Genomic DNA, 19,121 nt, shown 5'->3' with positions numbered 1-19,121 from the left:
TTTTAATCAAAACTAAAGTTCATTAAAACGAGTTACAATCCATGTTTATTTAGGGGATTGGTGGGGCTGTACAAATTCAGTCTGGAACCTCCTCTTAACAACCCAAAGGATATGTCATTTTTCTTTGCATTATTCTAGCAGTATAGTTTTTGCAAGTGCTATTAGAGGAAAACAAATCACATCACATTAACGAATATCTTCTCTCAGTCATTTTCTGTGGCCTAGTAAATTGACCTGGATCCTGTATGTGTAGGACCTCTTAATTCAAGCTGTTGAAACATTCAGGAAAAGCAAGTTAAAATTAAGATGGCTAAAATATGCCACCATATATGTATCTCCTTGAATTGTTATCCATTGTATTTGCTTACGTGTCTGACTACCTCAAGGACTTTGCTTTGCTTTTAATTTGTATATTCTGCTGCAAAGTCCACTGTGAAGCCTGGGCAGCTGATTCTCATCTGGAGACTCTCTAAACTTGCTCCCCAAGTTTGTTACTATGAGAGTAGAAATGTAGAAGCCAGGAGACAGCAAAAAGGGACGAACTGATGGGAAATATTTCAGCACTCTGACTAAACAATTCAGTTGTCTGTGCTGCTGTCTGTGCTACTGCCTCCTGGGTGCTTTTCCCACAAAATCCCTTTATGTAATGGCTAGCTACTCTCTTTTAAAGGTCGTGTGCTTGTTTTGGGATCAGGATTTTGAGGGTACTCAGGCAGAAGAGGGTTTAGTTTAAGCTGTGCCTGTTGTGGTGGGAAAGCTTTTTCTACAGAGGAAAACTTAATATGTCAATGTCATGAAGGACACTGTTAAAGCCAGGAAATTTTATAATGGTGGATTTTAAACTTGGCTTCCTCTCTTTCCCATCTTGACAGTATTTGTATGTTTCTCCTTCCAAGTAACAAATGATTTCTGTGACTATGTAATTTACTAAACCATTCCCTCCCCTCTTTTGATGGAGTTTCTTTTCCAGTAGCACTATCCTGTCAGGAGCAATACTAGATCGTGATGCTGTTCTCGTCATCATTGGATGGTAGACTGTTCTTGGTGTTCCTCCTCTGCAGTGCCAACGCTATGTCCAGTTCTCTCAACTGCTTCAGGAATCCCCGGTTCGGCAGGATGCATCGGTGCCTTGAGACTTGTTCAATGGCATCCACCACTGTCATGTTCTTGTAAATCATCAGGTAAGCTAAGACCAACGTAGCTGACCGGCTGCGACCCATAGCACAGTGAACCAGAACCTTATCTGTGGGAACAAAGAGATGATGCAGAAACGATGTTGGGATATTTTTTTTTCCTAACGGTGAAGGGTTACACTTACTAGCGCTTTTTAAGACCCCCCCCCCCCCCTTTTTCTTCCTACAAGTGGGGAAGCAGAATCTGTAAGTCTTACCATAGAGCCTGGACACCATCTACCTTGGAGGTTATGTGTTTAATCCTAAGCAGGATATCTTTCATTTTATTTGTAAGCAATATTTGCAGAGAAGCCCTGGGTGTTGCCATCTTGCATTAAGTAACAAACAAAGCCCACCTCATCTCGCCTTATGCTCTTCCCAAGCAGTGTGTACTCAATTCCCTGTTTGGGCATAGTGACCAAAGCACAAGGGTGAGGGAGGGTTTGGTAAGCTCTTAAACTATCCTTCCATGAGGATAAATGGGATGCAAGGAGGTGCTTGTCTCAGAACTATCAGCTAGAGATAAAAAGTGACCCACTGATTGATTTTGAATTTTTTGTTCTGTCATCGGTTTCCCTCAAGATCTAGAACACATCAGTTGATCAGTCTGCCCAAGTATTTCATTTATAAAATGTAGCTAATAAGACTTTCTTAAGTCTCAGTGATATTTTGAGGTCGGAGGGGAAGAAAGGCTATAGATGTTCATAGGTAAGATAACCAGCTGGATACAAAATAAACTACATCTTTGACTTTAGAAAAGCTGGTTCCCAGCTCTTTGGTAGTCTTTTTCTCTGGTGAGTCACCCCCACTCTATCATGTTGAATAAAAATAATGTTTTTCTCCCCACCATCCTCCTAGATTGTTTTCCCTTCCTTGCAGCAGTGGCCTGTCTCACTCTGCGAATGCACAGCTCCTGTCAATAGTTTTCGTCTCTAGATAAATGTGCCTCAAGTTTTAGCTTTGTTACATTGCTTAGTTCAACTTTCGGATTTCTGCTGTCAGAAAGTCCTTGGCTCCAGGCACTAGCAAGGACACAAACCAAAGTGGAACATTCCACATTTGCGATGTCCAAGGGAGGCAGAGGAAGAAAATAGTAAGTGGGTTCAGGTCTGATTGTCAAGTTTTGAAACACTTCAGAAGATTTCCAGAAAGGATTCTGGGATAGCAGAGCCCATGAAGGGGCACACAAAGAGTTGAACTGCTCAAGGAAGTTGATTTGGACCTGTCTCTCTAACATCCTGCTAAGCTGAATTGCCACGGGGTGGGGGATTTGAACAGGGCCAATAATAGTTTATCTCTGTCAGCTATGCCTAGTGAGAAGTGTTGGGTGCAAAGCTATGACTCCTGCTGATTAACTCTTTTACTGCCAGGCACAAGAGGAATGTCTTGGCATGAGTAGCATTGCTGTGTAATGGATGTATCAAAAACTGCCAGCACGAGGGGATTAATGGTTACAGTCTGTATCCTAATCCCAGCAGATAGTTTTAGAGGCATCTTGGCAAAATTCCAGTCCCGCTGATAACTGAAAGTGCCTCTTCCTGTCGTGGAAAATGATAATCCCTTCTATTATTACTCTAAATATTTGAAATGGATGAAAACTCTCATTTGTTCAGCCCTTCATGTCTCTTGCTAGAGATTCCTAGCTTGTAAATGGGTGGCTGCTGAGGGGGATGAAATAAATGGTAGGACAAGGAGGCTTTGCTTTCTGTGGGTGGGAAACAGGGGACCCTAGGAGAAAATGTATGGTTGTATTAACAAAGGCAAAAAATGTCCATACAATTTCCTGAAATACTTTCTGGTTGTAGGAAAACGAAGATCTGGCATTCTCGTGTGTGAATATTCAAGATCGGACTGCCTATGGAGACAAGATGCTGGTACAGTTCTCCAGGGCCAAATCACTTCTGTACTAGTTCGTAGTGCCTTCAGTTTCAATGTAAGGACCAATCTGAACTGTCTTTCCTCAAGTGGCCAGAATCGGACAAAAATTGCAACAGCACATTCCTCTTGAGGAAAGATGAATACTGAGGTGTCTTTAGTCACATGCCTTAGGTCTTTATATCTGTCTCCTGTGCTTCCTCCCACATTGCTATAGTGTCTTTCTTTAATGTATTTTCCCATGACATCTCTGCATGAATAGAAAATGCTATTACTCTCCATCTTACATTCAGAGGAACTAAGACTCCAAGAGAATGAGAACTAAGTCTGTAGCATAGAAGGGATCTACAAACCTCTTAAAATAATGCCTTGCCTTCAGGTAATTAGTCCTCTCTACTCGAAAACTTTAAGCTTCCTTAAGCTTTGAATTCTGTGTTTTGGGAAGTTTTTATGCACAGCTGAAGGACAGCACAATTGTAAACAGTTTTGAGTTCACCTCTAAAACTTACTTTTCCAACTGAGTTATTTTTCCCCTTGCTTAAGTCTGTCTGCCCATTCTGAAAATCTGCTAATAGTGCCCTGGTCAGGGAATTTCTTCACTATCACAAAGGTTTTAAAGGTCAGTCAGAATTATCACATTGCATTAGAACCTTGTTTTGGCTGCATCCAAACTGAGGGGCTTCCTGGCCTGTTGCAGAAGCAGAGAGGGTTCTTCATTTGCACGATAACTTGTTTCAGCAACACTAAATGACTATTAAGCATCTGCACAGCCAAGAGCATTCTATAAGAACATCTATTCAATCCATTTGGTCGCTTGTCTGGCTGTGAGGGATGCACCCCCAAGCAGTGTGACACAGCCAAAATACATTAACTCATCCATACTTTCCTATCACAAAGTGGAAACCTTTCTTTTCTCCTTCTTCTCTCTCTTTGCATTGGCTCAACTCTAATGCAAAGTAACAAGTGACTTTACAGTAATGGGTGTAATTGTGTTACTGTTCACAAGTATTGAGCACCACTTACTGAGCCCTGAAGTCCTTTTTCATTACCACTGAAGACAGACACTTGGTTACTTACTCCAAAATCCTGCTTAGGAATCTGGATGCTATTTGTGTGTCAGGAGATATACAATAGGAATAGTCTTTGAAATACATAGTTAGACTAGATGTGCCTTCACAGATAAAATGAACAGCGTGCATCTTTTGCATGTGTGTTGATGGAGGAGAGTGCTAATTACTTGCCTATAATCTTTTCACCCTTAGGTGTAGCAGAGACTTCAGTCTACTCTTAAATCTTGTTTCTGGAGTCATTCTGTTAGCAATAGAAGAAGATTGAAATCTATTGCAAATGCATGTTGGAAAGCTGTTGACATGCATTCAATTCGCATCTTTTCATGGGGACACGCTTATGTGTCTTTGTGGATATTCTTGACTGGGATAGAAGGTGTGCATTCAGTATGTTTTTTTCCTCATTAGAACTTAGCTCTTCCTTTTTCTCCATGATTTTTAGAGTAAATAATTCTCTTTATTTCATTGGTCTCCATCAGAAGAGATCCTATTGTTTAAAACCATGTGAATGTGGCAGTCAATGCAGAAAAAGTTGCAGTTGTTAATACCTACTTTAGTGGGGAATTTTGTCATGTATAAGTTAATCCAGTCACTCTTTGATTGGAGCTTTTGTCTCAGTGCTGCACTAGTGCTTGGCATTTTCTCAGAGTTTCCTGGATTTTGATGTGGTTTCAAAACAAGAAGCCTGTCCCATCCTTCCCTGTCCTGATGTTTAGTGGGATGCAAGTTTTCTCAAGACTTTGCAGCCTCACTTGTGCTTGTTTCATTATCTCAGTGCAGCAGATAAAGGTGATACAGGAAAGGGATAGTGATGGGAGTGAGGAAGTCTGCATTTCTTTCTTCAGCTACTGTGCCTGGTACAGACCTCTGGCCTCCTGCCATAGCTAAACACAGGTGTGCTTTAGTTTTGCATTCCTTCCCAAAGGGAGTGCTTCAGATATACTTTTTGAAACGTTAGGTATCTTTCTTGACAAATGAGTAACCTCCTAAAGCAGTTTCTCCTGCTATTAGGACTTTGATTTTAAAACTGATCTGCTTTCAAGTCCTTCTCCTGAACAAGGAAAGGGACTGTTGCTATAGACTGCACTTGCTGAAAGGGTAAAATTGTACAGACCTGGCTGGCTACTGGGGGCAAGCCAGGTAGTAGCTGGCTATAGCTGAGCTAAACAGCCAAGAACAGAAGCTGACAGGAGGCTAGAAACTTGGTATGTGACCCTTTGATATTAAGAACTTCTTAGGTCAACAGGAGAGTACTAAATTTCTCAACTTATTTCTGGTAAAATACCCTGTGGAGATTTAATAAAAGAAGGCGGGGGGGGGGGGGCAGGGGCAGGAGTAGGAGGAGTAATATTGGAAGCTAGTGTGAGATTGAGGCTGCAATACTTCCCATCAGTGTAAAGCTTTCTGATAGAACATGCTGGAGGTCAGTAAATAATGAATTGTGGTAATCAAGCTGAGAAATTACAAAGGCTTTAACAAAATTTTTCTAGATCTCTGCTGTCAAAGAGGTTTCAGTCCCCTATTGCTTGGAAGATGACAGAGAGAAATCCCTGTTATAGCTTTTTGGGCAATGTGATGGCCAGGTAGGAAGGTGTCTTTTATATTTGTGGAGAGTGAAACTAATGCTGCAGAGCGTGAAGTTGTGGAGTGATGGTCTGGAATCTCTGCAGAACACCCCTCTTGTGCTGCTTTGCAGCCAATATTCATTAAACCTGTCGTAATAGGGACCCATTTGAGGAAAAGGCAGCTAATGCAAGGCACCTATGCAATTTCTATCTTTGAGGTGTTTATAAAGTAGTCCGTCTGTCCGTCCCCCCCCCGTCCCCCCCCCCCCCCCTGGAAAAAAAAAAGAAAAGAAGAAAGCACCACTAGTAGACCGGACACCTGAACACAAACTGTGAACTGTGATGTGGACTTCTATCAAACAGCTTGGAAGGGGTGCTTGGGCTGGTACCAGCTCTGCAGTGAGAAACGTCCTAAACCCAGTTACCACCACTGTCTTATCTTAAACAACCACTTCTCTGCTACTGTTTTTATATCCTCTGTTAAACAATCTTGGCCTTGTTTTATTCCCACAGAGCTGGACGCCTTGAATTATGCTTATCCAGCTTAAGTAAATACTGTCCTGTTTTTAACCATTTTCAACACCCTCCTTACTTCTTTCATCCTGAAGTGCGTTATCAATGAATTTAGAAGCTGAATAAAAGAACTGGCTGAGCTTGAAAGTGGGGAGATCATCTGCTTCCACTCCGTGGTACTCCACAGTCATGTCACGATAATATTCTGGTCCTGTGTCCACGTTCCGTTGACCATGGGCTGCATTGAGGATGTGGGTGAAGCCTGCCTTCTCAAGGCTGTAGCGATCTAATGCAGTTTTCCTGTTGAAACAAAAGCTGTCATGTGAATGAAGATGCTTCCTCATCCAGCAAGCCAAAAAAACTCTGATTTGGTATGTTCTAATTGTTAATGAAATTGGTAATGCTTCAAAAATGCATCAGTTACCACTGTAAAAATTTTAAGATGTTGTCATTTAGAAAGAGAATGATCCCCTGAAATTTATGATGCTCTCCCAAGTGTTAGAAGGTGTCAGAGCACCTTACAAATGAACATATTCCCCTGACACCTAAGTAGTGCAGGCAATACTGGCTTCTATCCCTCCTATACGAGAAGAAACTTAAGATACATAGAGAGTGAATTACTCAGGGTCATAAAGGCAAATCAGTGGCAGAGCTTGAAATAGGACCCGGGAATGCTGCTTTCCCCTTCTCTCCCATCATTCGATATTGCAGAACTAATAAAAGAATCAGCGAGATGTGAGTAGTAAGATCAGCTGGAATTCAAAAAGCTCTTCATCATCTCTAAAAGAACCTCAGTTACTAAGCTTTTTTTCTACATTTATACCTACAAATTTTTTTTCTCTGATACAATCCCTATCAAGCTTCCTCTTGCTGCCATGTTGGGTTAAACTAGAGGTCTTAAGCAAAAAGAACTAGACATAGAAACCAGATATCAGCCTTCAGTAAAAGCTCAATATTCTATTCTTTGTCCTCTCTTTCTTTGGAAAAGAGAAGTCAGAAGAGGGAATCATAGATGTTTGTGTGCCAGCAGCTTGAAATTCCTCAAAATGTGCAGTTTGTGGCAGACATGTAAAAACTCGTTTTTAGAATTTCCATTGCAGAAAGCTTTTAATTTTGAAAAGCTCTGTTCTGGAAAAGCTGTCAAGTTTCATTAGTGTCTAAAAGGACTAGTGAGCTTTTCACAAAGAATTTTATAGGCTTTGTTCAATTAATATGTATTCACATAACTACTACTGCCATAAGTGAACTAGTGCATGATATAAAACAGCTTTTTCCAGCCAAAACTACCTCTCTCCATGAATGTTTCCTAAGCATTTCAATGTGTAAATGCAGCTACTGTCACACAAAATGTCATCTTGGGCTACCTGTTGTGTTTCATAATTCTAATGGTGACAGCTCAGAATGGCTTGCAAATAAAGTCAACTGCACCTTCCCACTTTCTCTCAGTCAAAATCCCCCTTTGAGCAGGCAAGAACGTGATGATTAGGACAGTTAACTGGGATATGGATTTTCAGGGTGTTATCTGTGTTCTTTTGATTTAAATCAAACTCATAATTGGCTGTTCTGAGTAGATCTTCCTCCCTGCAGAAATTCCCTTCTGGACAAGAACAAAAATATCTTGATCCTGCTGGCATTTTTCCCGTGAAATAATGTCACAAGTTCCCCATGTGATAGTTAATAATAATAATAAAGAATTCTTGAGTCAGTTTGGTGATGCCAGCCTAAGCTCAGTAGACTCTGGAGGGCAGAGAGGCAAAAGCATCTTGCCGCTAGTGCTGCGACTTGCCACCTTCCCTTCAGGTCAGTCATGCTCACTCCTGCCCTTCATATTCTTGTTGCAGTGACTGACCTAGAAAGACATTTTTTTCTCTCTTCCATTCAGACACTCATTCTCTGGAGTCTCCTCAAGTTGGTATGCTCTACGCATGTAGCCAGCAAAGGCACTTCAGCGCAGGACTGTAAAGATGGCCAATACTTTAAAAACAGATCAAATGTTGTCCTTGTCAAAAAGTAGAAAGGATAGCGAATAACTCTTCTCTTGGTTTTGATATGCTTGAGGAGAAAAACAGATTCCGCTTTCAAGTTAAGTTGTGTTTTGTTTTGCCTCCCTGATACTGGGATGGAGAAAATCTGTTTTCCATTCACCAGAGTTGGCCCAAAGCATGTATCCAACAAACAATGAAAGACTGATGCTTTCAGGTCAGAGATCTGGGCTCAATTAGAACCCCTGCAAGTTGAGTCCTACATGCTGAATAGCAAGTAGGACTGCATTGTAGTTAGAGTCAATGGAAGAATTAAGATTAACTGTTTGTGTGTGTGGGGGGGAGGGGTTTCTGATGTACCGTAGATACTACCAAACTTGGATTCTGCAACCACTGCTCAATCTAATAAATAGCATTTGAATTAAATGATATTGTTGTTGTTCTGAGCAAGGACAATGTCAAACAATAGGTCGTATGACAATCATTTTAACATTTGACACTGCTACATTCATCTGAAATCCCATTTTCCCGTTTCCTTGATTAGGTTCTCAGGAGATTGCCTATTGACACAGTGGCTGCATCTAACGCATTGGTTTCTGACAGTCTGAATTACTGTGGTGTTCCGTGTCTCAGGATCTCATCTTTAAGTGTTCAGTGTTTAAGTATTCAGGAAAAAGGGATACTGCCTTTCATTAACTGCATAACCATTCAGCTCAGTCTCCTCAAGCTCCTGGGAACTGGAGCTCTTTAGCCCATACTGGGCAGGTTTAATACATTTCTTAAGATATTTGTTTCAGTATGAGCATCTTAGGCCTACATCCATCCAGCTGCTCCTATGCTGCCTAATGTTCCAGTGCTTAAAATGCCAAGGCATGTTGTAGGTCAGTGCCTACTGTTCTGTCCTGGCACAGTGAGTACTCCACTAGTGAGCATATGGTAGATGTTTTGAGGAAAATCCATGTTTTTCCATGCTTCTCTCTCTTTCCCCCAACCCCCTCCAGGTCTTATCTGTAGTTGCATACTGTGAATTTGGGGCCCAGAATGGAATTCCATCATCCTTATTCAATTAATTAAACACAAAAGGCAGTCAGGTGTTAATTTCTCATCACAGTTTGGATTAGCCATTGTTTTACTCTTGGCTTGTTGGAGTTTGGGTGTACACACACTGTTATTCTGTTAGCTCGCTCAGTGTTTCCCATAGCTCGGGCTGGAAACAGAATGAAGAGCAGCAATGCATCTACCTTGAATGCTATTGCAAAAAGCCCATCGTGAATAGTCAAACATGACTAGATCATCTTCTGTGAAATATTTCTTCTCCTTTGAAGCAAATTATAAGCATACCAAGGAAATACTTGGATAGCTCTCTAGTCCTTTGTTTTTGCCACTGAAGAATCTGCATTCTGTTTTCCTGCATGCTTGGGGTAGAGTGATTTTAAAATGTCTGCTTTTTAATTACTTGTTATATAACCTCATTCAGCTATATCCTTTTGAACTGAGCATAGAAAAGGTCACTTATTGCCACAGGTTCCTTGCCCAATACCATCTTTTTCTTTGTAATATGAATCCAAATATTGTTCTTTCTGCTGAAGCTGCTAATGTAGAGGGTAAAAAACTTCCAAAAAAATGAGACCTCAATGTTGAGCACTCAAACATTATGATCCTAGCAGTGCCACCAGAATTGGTGCTCAAACTGTGATGTGTACAGGTGTCACAGAGACTTAGTTGAACTGAGACCTGGAACATTTGTCCTGGTTAAGTAGAGCAGAGCTGCTGTAGGCCATGTGACTACGTGCCTTGTGTATCTGCAAGCAAAGCTATTGCTAGATCTGTAAGGAGCATATTAGGTACCTTTGTTTAGGCAGATAGCCTTGACAATATTATCTATGGAAAGCTTTTTCTGAGATTTCTGATACCTAATGTTGTGTTGAGATCTGAGGAAACTGTGCAATACAAAACAGTGTTCCACAGAGCAACAAGAGGCGCCTGCCTTGGGCTCCCCTCTGAAGAGGCAACACCCGCTGTATTGAAGCCCTGTTGTTACTGCAGCCGAAGAAAAGGAAGTGCAGCTCTGAGACAGTTAAGTCAACAGGCGATCAGCTCCTGAAAGAGGATCCTTCACAATGCTCTTGGGCACTGAAACAAGCTTGCTGGGTGTTAATATCCTAGGTGTTTCCTCTTGTATAGGAAGTAGCAGCAACAGGGCTACAAACATCTTTCAGAAGGATTTCTTTCCCCATCAAATGATGCATTTTTAGAGTCTGCATCTTCTGAAGAAAACTGAAGTGACACCATTTCTTCTTTTTACAAGAGCAATAATGCTTGGTTTCAAACTTCATGTGGAGGCTAATTTTTAGAAAGCACTTATGCTTTGTCCCTCCTCTCCCTCCCCCCAACACTTGATAATTGCACTTAATCGAGTATTTAATAAGATACCTCTACTATTGTTTTGAAAGGTTTTTTTCAATTTTCTCTTGTAAACCCAAAGCTGGGCAAACAGCCCAGTCAGACCACCACTTACTATGCTAAACTGGATTTGTCTGCTTTTCTTTCCCATCATCCATCTTTTTACCTTGTATTTTTATCATAAATACTGTGGGGTATGTGTTGTCTCTATCTAGTATCTACTGCACTGAGCTCATGGCCTGTGCTGAGGCTCTTGACACCACCATAGTACAGGCAATAAAACCTAGGTCATGCTGTGTCTGCTGCATGTTGATTGCCAGTTAACACAGAGTAAGGAGGAGGCTGTTAAGTTCTCATATAGGGGAACACAGATGCCTGTAATGCAAATGTTTCTCTGCCCCTTGATGTGTTTTGCTTGTACTGGCTTAGCCCATCAGTGAACTCCAGCTTTGTGTGAAGAACTGGCTTTGTTTCCAACTGCAGCTGAAGCTGTAGTGTAGCTACCCTTGTGGAAGCATCCCTCGTTTTCTATTTACTGGAACCACCAGCTAATTTCTTCATGTTTCATCATGAGAATCCTGGTTACATCACAAGGAGGGGGGAATGCTTTTGGTTTTCCTTGCAGTTTCTACCATGCCTAAGTTATCGATATTTTGGATGAAAGGAAAAAATATATGAAAGCATCAATATTGGCAAGTTTCTGATTTGTTGAGGTACCTAATAGCATAGGATCACTCAGACTGCTGTATGAATCATACACCTTGTTGGAGGGTTTATAACTCAGTTTCTAATTCATTTCAGGCTAGAAATGGCATAGACTTCTTTCCCTTGAAATTGGCTCACTACCAGAATTTAATAGTCAAGCTAACAGTATTCTTCTTATTTTCTCTTCGGGTGCTGCTATTTCCTAATAAAATGCAATGAATTTTCCATTTCTGTTGTAATGATTAAATTTAAAGTAGCCACTGTAAAAAGTTTGCTGCAAATGCCCAGTCTAGGTGAAGCCAGAAGCATTTGACTACTCTTGTAATTGCTTTCATTTTGTACATCTGCACCATCTGTGTTTTTAGCTCTTGATTTCCTTCTGCATGATGCAACCATGGTTTTCAGTGTCTGCCTTGAATGTGTTTCTGTACTTAGAAGGTGAAGTATTGCACTACAAGATAATCATAAAAATTTCAGTTTATTTCAGTTTGAGAGGTGAACTGGGCAGATTTATTCCATGTAAAAACTTATCAGCTCTTCAATTCAAGAGAGCACATAAGCATATGCTAGAAGTTAAGCATGCTCAGAAGTTCCTCTCTGTACAGCAAAGCATGCTAAGCCAAAGTGCAGTGCTTTGCTGAATCAGGCCCTGCTTTTACTGTAAGACAGGTAGACTCAAACATATTTTTGAAGTTCTGGGGCAAGGGAGAGCACTTTGATACAGGAATGCCGCTTAAACGGTGAAAGTTGGAGATCACTTTCATGTGATCTGATATATGAATATAACCCTATCACTGAGAGGGAGAACTGACCCAAACAAATGTCATCCAATTTCAGATGCTTCCCAAAAGAATATTTGTACCTTTAGTCTGTGCAATGGCAGGTCCAAGATTTTAACTGCACCTGCTCTCGATTTTAAAGGTAAGATTCATAGGAGAAAATGCAAGTACTGCAGCAAACTTTCCTTATTCTGGAAGTAACAATGTAGTACTTACAGTGTAAAAGACTTTTAAGTTGTCTTCTTCAATGCACCAAATCACTTTTCTCTCTTTTCAAAGTATTATCATCAACAAGCTTTATTCCCAGCCAATACTATGGAAGATGCCCAAACCAATGCCATTGGAAGAGAAGGAAATACAACTTGCAGACACCGCAGCCTGCACCTCCACATGAAGTATTAAGCATCTTAGTAGCAGCTCTCAAAGGGGAGACACCAGTGGCTCACAACAAAAACTGGAGTGCATCTAAGAGCAGGCAAGTAGTTGTCTGAGACTTCTTATCAAGAAATGGGTAGAACAGCTCCCTCCACAGGTAAGTTAGCACTTCTTAGCTGGTATGTTTATAAGCTCTAAGTAGAGCCAAATCTCCTAGGCATCATGCAAAGGATGAGCAAGGCAAACATGTTTCAGTATAGACTGTTAAAGCCCACATATGATCTGACTGAGACTGACAAAACAAGGAAATCTGAGGCAACGAGTTACTAGAAGAGGAATCATCTCTTTCAAACTTTTCCATTTTCTTAACCACCAAAGGAAAACTTGATGCAGGATGATAATTTACCATCTGGTCAGTGTCAGAAAGAAGCTTTCTGAATATAAGCAATACTGACACTTTCTTTAGAAAATCTGGCAGCTTTCCCTCATGAGATGTTGAGAATTTCCAATAATACTGACCCAATTTCCTTTAACTCTAGCATCCAGGGAATCTAGAGATAGTATAATATTGTATCCCCTTTTCCTTCTGAGGTGTTGGGTGTTGCTCCATTTCTGTGGATACATCCTGTTCAACTAGAACAATTTTTTTTGTCCCACTGAAAATACTGAACAAGCTCTTCATAACTTGTGGTAGAAAAAGATTTAGCAATCTGTTTTCCTCTAGACCAAAACAGTAGATGGGTTTTGTAAGTGATATAAGTAAAGGAAACTCCTCTCTGCTTTCTATATAGCAAAGGCATTTGTAGTCAGTCTATTCCTAGCCTTGACTTCAGTCACTCATATGTGCATCTCCAACTGTTAGAAATCACCTACAAACTGAGATGTTGTGTGGGGAAAACTAGAAGATTAAATGACAAGTGTTACTTGCCTTGGAAACAGTTGCTGCTTTAAGAGGTTTATTGTCCAGTGTTACGTATCTGACTTTCTGTATTGCTAAAGTGCTGTTACAACTGGCAGATTTTCATGCTAATACAGTTGAAACTATGTCTTCATGAGTGTTGTTATTATAAACTAAAGCTACGTATGCTCTTTTTGTAGACATCTTTAATTCCATGCAACCTGGAGCGCTCCTATTTTTATATGTTTAATACTCGCATAAGTTGTAGGAGTTCATAATGCTAAACAGTGGGAGGTAACTTATCAGCTATGCTGAATGAGTCCCATCTGTTTTCTTCTAGGTTAGTATAAATTGCATTTCTACTTAGTCACTTGGAAAAAGCCAAACTGTATTGGTTTTCTGGAAACAGGAGAAGGGGAGAGAGAGTTTGTTAAGCGTGTATTTAAGGTTTAGCTATATTTCTTAGTGAATCTACAGTAGTAGGCTCCAGTCTGTAGGTGAACTACCTGTGTGCTGTGGCACCTTACCTGGGTTATGGTTCTTAAAACATAAGCCCTGGGGCTTTAGAACAAGCACAGACCACAGTTTTCTTAAAGTGAAAGCTCTGTTCAACTTTATGTCCAGAAGTTTCTCTTTGGTATTTAACCTGTAAGGAATTAGACTCCAGAATACTTTCTTTTCTGTGGGAGTAGCTTGAGAATGTGTTATTCAGATATGGATGAAATTGTGATCAGGCCTGAAATCCTGATCAGAGCTGGAGGATGGTTAAGATGAAGACAGAATCTTAGGAGGCCTTTGTCTTCAGCTAAAATATTCTTTGGAATTCAGAAATGTGGAACCACAACCATCATCTTTGGTAACAAAGCAATCACTGAAAAGCCACAAAGAAAAAACTACAAGCTATGTATCTGGCAGAGATTTTCCATGTGCTTGGAGTGAACCAAGCAAGTTTGGGATTAGCCAGTCAGACTGCTCATGCCAGTAAACTGGTGACTAGTAAAAGGAGGAAGCAAGACAACGCTGCTTTCCTTTCCATCCCTATAAAAGGCTTCTGGATTTGAGCAGAATACATGCAAGTACTCATCCTGGTAGCAGATGAATCAAAAGCTTGGCAAAGCATGCTTTGTTCCTATCATTGGGCTGTCTCCTACAAGTTCCAGTGTTTGGTCTTTAAAAGTCCTTGGAACTTGCTGGAGGAAAATTTCAGTTGGAGCTGAACACAGCATGTTATATTTTGAGGCTTTGATTATTCTGGGTCTGACAGGCTCATGGAGATTTCATTGCCTCTGGGCAACATCTGCAGTGAAGCCTTGTAACAAAAGGATTGAGTGGCCTCACAGGGCTCCTTGATAGCCTGTATTGCATTAGATCGAAGATGTGATTACGTAGTCAGGGTAATTAATTAGCATTTCCATAAGCAGTCACAAGTCCTGTTAACCTTGTAAATGCAGAAGGCAGGAATGAAGCACAGATGTGAAGGCTCTGAAGATAAACTCTGCATGTGTGTGTTCGCTTGATTTTGTTGATGAGCTCCACTAAATACTTTTAAGACCAACCTTAATTTAGCGTAGCTAAGGATGCAAATACAGTCAACAGCTGTTCACATCTCCATGGCAGCTCTTTGGCAACCAGTGCTACAGTAAAATCTTGAAATAAACTAAACTCCTCTGCCACACTGATGGGGGAAGCTGTTGGTCAGAAGTAAGATGTGGAGCTGGCTGAGAAAGGACATTAGGGGTCCCTGGACTTTGTCTGCTTCAAATGAAATGTTTGTTCTGGTAATGAAAACTGCGTCTTGCCTGCAGACCAGTTCTCACCCCAGATTTTCTGGCACTGGATGGGGAGTTTGGCCTTATCTGACTGAAAGCAAGTCATTCTTTTGCAGGAGGCCCTGTTTGCTGGTGAAGCTTTGTTTCTGTTCACTGTTTGTTTATTTGTTTGTTTTTCCCTGCTCCCCATTTCTCTTCCCTTCTCTGCTGGTTTTCTCCCCTCCCTGCCCTTGGTAATATGGAGGACTTGTTTCCTCTTGAAGCACCATTGCTTTTCCTGGCTTAAGACCTGTCCCTGCCCTCCCCCCGCCCTTGCAGAAATAAATAGCTGTCCAGCTGAAATGGGTATAGCTCTAAAAACCTGTCAAGAAGCCTGTTATTCCATTCCCCTGGTTAGTTTGTACTAAGTGCAGGTGTATGTTTTATTCAGTCACACCTCTTAGCATTTACTCAAATACAAGGTGTAACAATCCAGTGTTACAGCAACAATTATAGGAAAGATAGTCACAGTCTCTAAGACCAGGGATTATCTCAAGACCTGTTGTCTAATTAGGCTTCTTTGCTCAGAGGGCAGGACAGTAGCTTCATCACAGAGATAAGAGTGACATTCTTCTAACCGTTTCATTTAGAATAATTCTTCTGGTGATTTTAAACAAGGATGTAGGAAAGAAATGTCAGAAGAGCCTGTTTTTTGTTTTGTTTTGTTTTTTACTGAATCTTGAGATAAAAATATCTACCAAAAGGGGGAGGGGAGGGAGGGAGGGCAGGCAAACCCATTTTCCTTTATTCCTGAGTCATTTGGCCAGGCTCTTCCCATAGTTTGAGAGGCGTGTGTGTGATGTGTTTTTTTTTGTTTGTTTGTTTTAGTTTTTTTTCCTCCCCTCTCTTTCTAGAGTGGCAGCCCCTGCTTGCTTAAAGCCCAGATCTCGTGTGTCTTTCTATTGCCTCTGGCGCCACAGAAATAACTGGTCAATGATATTAGGAGTCTTGTAACTTTCAAAGCTGTATATCTTTCCTCTTTTATAAGCTGGCAACAGATGAATTTTAGGACCTTTTAAAAAATTACTGAGAACTTTGGAGTCAGTGGGGTTGCAGCTTGTGCCTTATAGTGATGATGTAAAATAAACATCTTGTTAGGGAAGGGTGTAGAGGAAAATGGGAAGTCAACCAATAATGCCTAAGGGGTAAGAAAAGCTCTCTTGCTGTACTCAGGGTTTGGGTTGGGGGATTTTCTGATGGCCTGTCTCCCTGCTGCAGCAGCCAGCTCTGTATGCCAGAATATGCTGGCTGTTTCTGTCTTAGTCCTGTGTTCAGCAGAGCTAAGTCTGTTCTTTTTCAAATTGCCATTTGGCCTGATCGATGAGATACACCTCTGCAGCTTCACCCTTTCACAGGGTTCCATTTGTTTTAATCTCTTGCACAATTTGAAAATGCGGAGTACTCCATGTACATAAGCACAGGCTAGGAAATGCAGAAATACCTCTGCAGGTTGAGCTGTCTCTTCAGTCACTTTCAAGAATTATGGTTTAGGCTTAAACCAACCTAAGCTGTGGTCCAATGCATCTAGCCCAGATGCTTCAGTCACAGCAACTGTGGAAGAACTGTCCCTCAGAGATAAATGACAAATTATTCCTAGAAATGAGCCATTTAAAAATAGACTGCAATTAGCTTCAACCTTTGCAGCCTACGCTAGTGCCCCACTGCTCTATTACTCAGAGCTCTTCAAGGGTAGACCCCTCCACATTTACCCAACATTTTCTTTAAGCAACAGCAACCAAAACTGTCTGCTTGTACTGTGTAAGGACTATGGCAGACTGATTGCTTTGTTGAACTCTGACTTCTGTCAGTGGATCATCAAATCAGATCATCAGAGCTGACTACTGGCTAATGGCTGGCAGAAAGAAAGAAATACCTTGCTTTATTGGTGAGCTATACTTAGCACTTACTCATCTCCTATGTAGAGGTTGGGCCAGACTTCATTGACGTGAGTGTACTTCGGACATCCTTTCCAGAAGAGTCGCTCCAGTTCAAATGCACCTGGGGTACAGTAATCCCCGTCAGGATCCACTTTGACTGCTGTGTATGCATTTTTCTTCCCAGTGTTCAAACCTACTGATGACATCTTGTCCCAGGAGCAGTGTGCTCAGCACGTGTGAGATACTGGAATGCAACCAAAAAGGAATGTGAGGTTGTGAGGAAGCATGAAGTAAGCGAGTTCTGCTCCTGCTAAGGAAACACTGGGAGCAGCATTGTCCAGGTGCAATGTGGCATGGTGAGAGATGGATGTATGTGCTCTGTGGCAGGCATGGACCCACACCTGCAGTTTGTTTCTACTTCTATCTCCCCTGAGCTGGGTTTGTTGGATGGGCTCATCAGCAGTGGGAACAAAAGGCAGGGGTTTGTGATTAACAAAGTTCTGTCTCCACTGGGAATTTGTTTCCTAGAAAATCCACTGGTAAGAGTTTGGTAGATCTAGCAGCCTGATGTAAGGAATTTAGAGCAGCCAGTGGACCAGGCAAGGGAAATGTAAGATATGGCTTTATCATTAATTGTTAATCTCCCAAAGGCTTCTCTTTTTTTTGTGCTATTCGGCAATCTAGTGAGACTCGGTATGTCCATCCAACTGGATGCTGCGTGCACCAGTTTTGCTCTTTCAAAATCTTAATGCAGCCCTGCACACTGAACCTCATAGGCTGTTTCCAGAAATGAGAATTTACATTGTTGCAGCACTTCCCCTAAGCCAGTGTGACTGATTGACAAAGTATTCTTTAACCAGGGTTGCAACTGTCTGGGATGGAGAGCTTGCAAAGGTAGCAATCCAGGTGAGGAGATCTGAGTATGAATTCTCTGCTGCAATCAGTGAGTGCTCTATCCTAGTCTCAGCGTGGTATCACTGCAGCACCTTCTCATGTTGCAGGTATACACTGAATTAAGGAGAACTCAGGTTTTGCCTTCTGTTAGTTACCCCTTCTAGTGTTCCCACTCTCTGAGCAGCTTTCAGCACTAGAAGTTGTGGTAGAAGCTTTTGAGAAGAGGGGCTCAAGGACTTTCTTTTCAGGCTCTCTCCTTTTTTACCTAAATCCCTGCACACCAAGTGGTAAAAGAAGCAATAGAAGGAAGCAATAGAGCAATGTTATCCAGTAGCTAAAACCAGAGCGTCATTAGTGTGGCTGAAAACAAAACCCTTTGCCTGGCCTGGCCATGTTATCAGACATGTTTTTTTTCAGAACTGACAACCTTAATGTCCTGCATGTTTAAGCTATCTGCCAGTGCTGAATCCTTTGGTGTCAGCTTTACTTGTCTCTTCAAGCTCCAGACTGTCTTTTGCCTGCTGTGACTGCCTTGGCCACCATCCTGATTTAGACTTTCCCCTGTATAGTTTGCCTCCCTTTCAGTTCTTGACTCCACAGTTACAGCCCCATTAGTCACCTCCATCCTCCCCTACTTCTTCTGGGGCTGCACCTTACTTGGAAAGTGGGTACTGACCCTGCAAGCAGAGGACTCAGAGGGCAATCTGGAGTTTTCACAGCTGGTGAGTGAAGGCAAATGCTAGTGCATATGAAAGCCATAGACTAACTTGAGTCTTACCTCCTCCATCGCTGCCGTTATGTCTTAGAACGCGGCAGGTAACATCCGTTTACCAGAATCTTCTTGTCCCTTCGTCAGTTATTTTGATCCATCTTTAACTTTAACCTCCTACAGCTGAGGGATCTCGGGAAGAAACCAGTGAAATAAGTGTGATACAAGAACCCTTGCACCAGCAGCAACCACGCTAGCTGCTGGCACAGTAAGGCTGCAAGAGGGCTAGGCTGCACTTGTTAGGCCAGCTGCAGCACTGCGCTTCCCTGCTGGGGGAGTCAGCTGGTATCTCCACTCTGTGTGATGCTGGGGTGTGTTTTAGGTCAAAGGTCTTTACAATTATTTTTGCTTCAAGTTTTTGGTCATTTTTGCAGGGAGGGAGCCATGGTACAGAACATTTATGTATTCTCAGTAAAGAATAAGAAATGAGATTGAGAAG

The 19,121-nt window shown here is 41.6% G+C and overlaps 1 protein-coding gene across 1 annotated transcript; it reads right to left on the bottom strand.

Annotated features, from left to right (window-relative positions):
• Positions 1-852: 852 nt before the first annotated feature.
• Positions 853-17,225, bottom strand: DUSP29 (dual specificity phosphatase 29). The gene is made up of 3 exons (XM_013960250.1): positions 17,050-17,225; positions 6,272-6,492; positions 853-1,243 (listed from the first exon to the last, which is right to left on the bottom strand). Exons 1-3 carry the CDS (start codon positions 17,223-17,225, stop codon positions 996-998), a joined length of 645 nt encoding a protein of 214 aa, XP_013815704.1. The 3' UTR covers positions 853-995.
• Positions 17,226-19,121: the final 1,896 nt, after the last annotated feature.

This window comes from Apteryx mantelli, chromosome 7 (assembly GCF_036417845.1).
Source record: "Apteryx mantelli isolate bAptMan1 chromosome 7, bAptMan1.hap1, whole genome shotgun sequence".
NCBI lineage: Eukaryota > Metazoa > Chordata > Aves > Apterygiformes > Apterygidae > Apteryx > Apteryx mantelli.
This window is presented reverse-complemented; position numbering and strand designations above follow the sequence as displayed.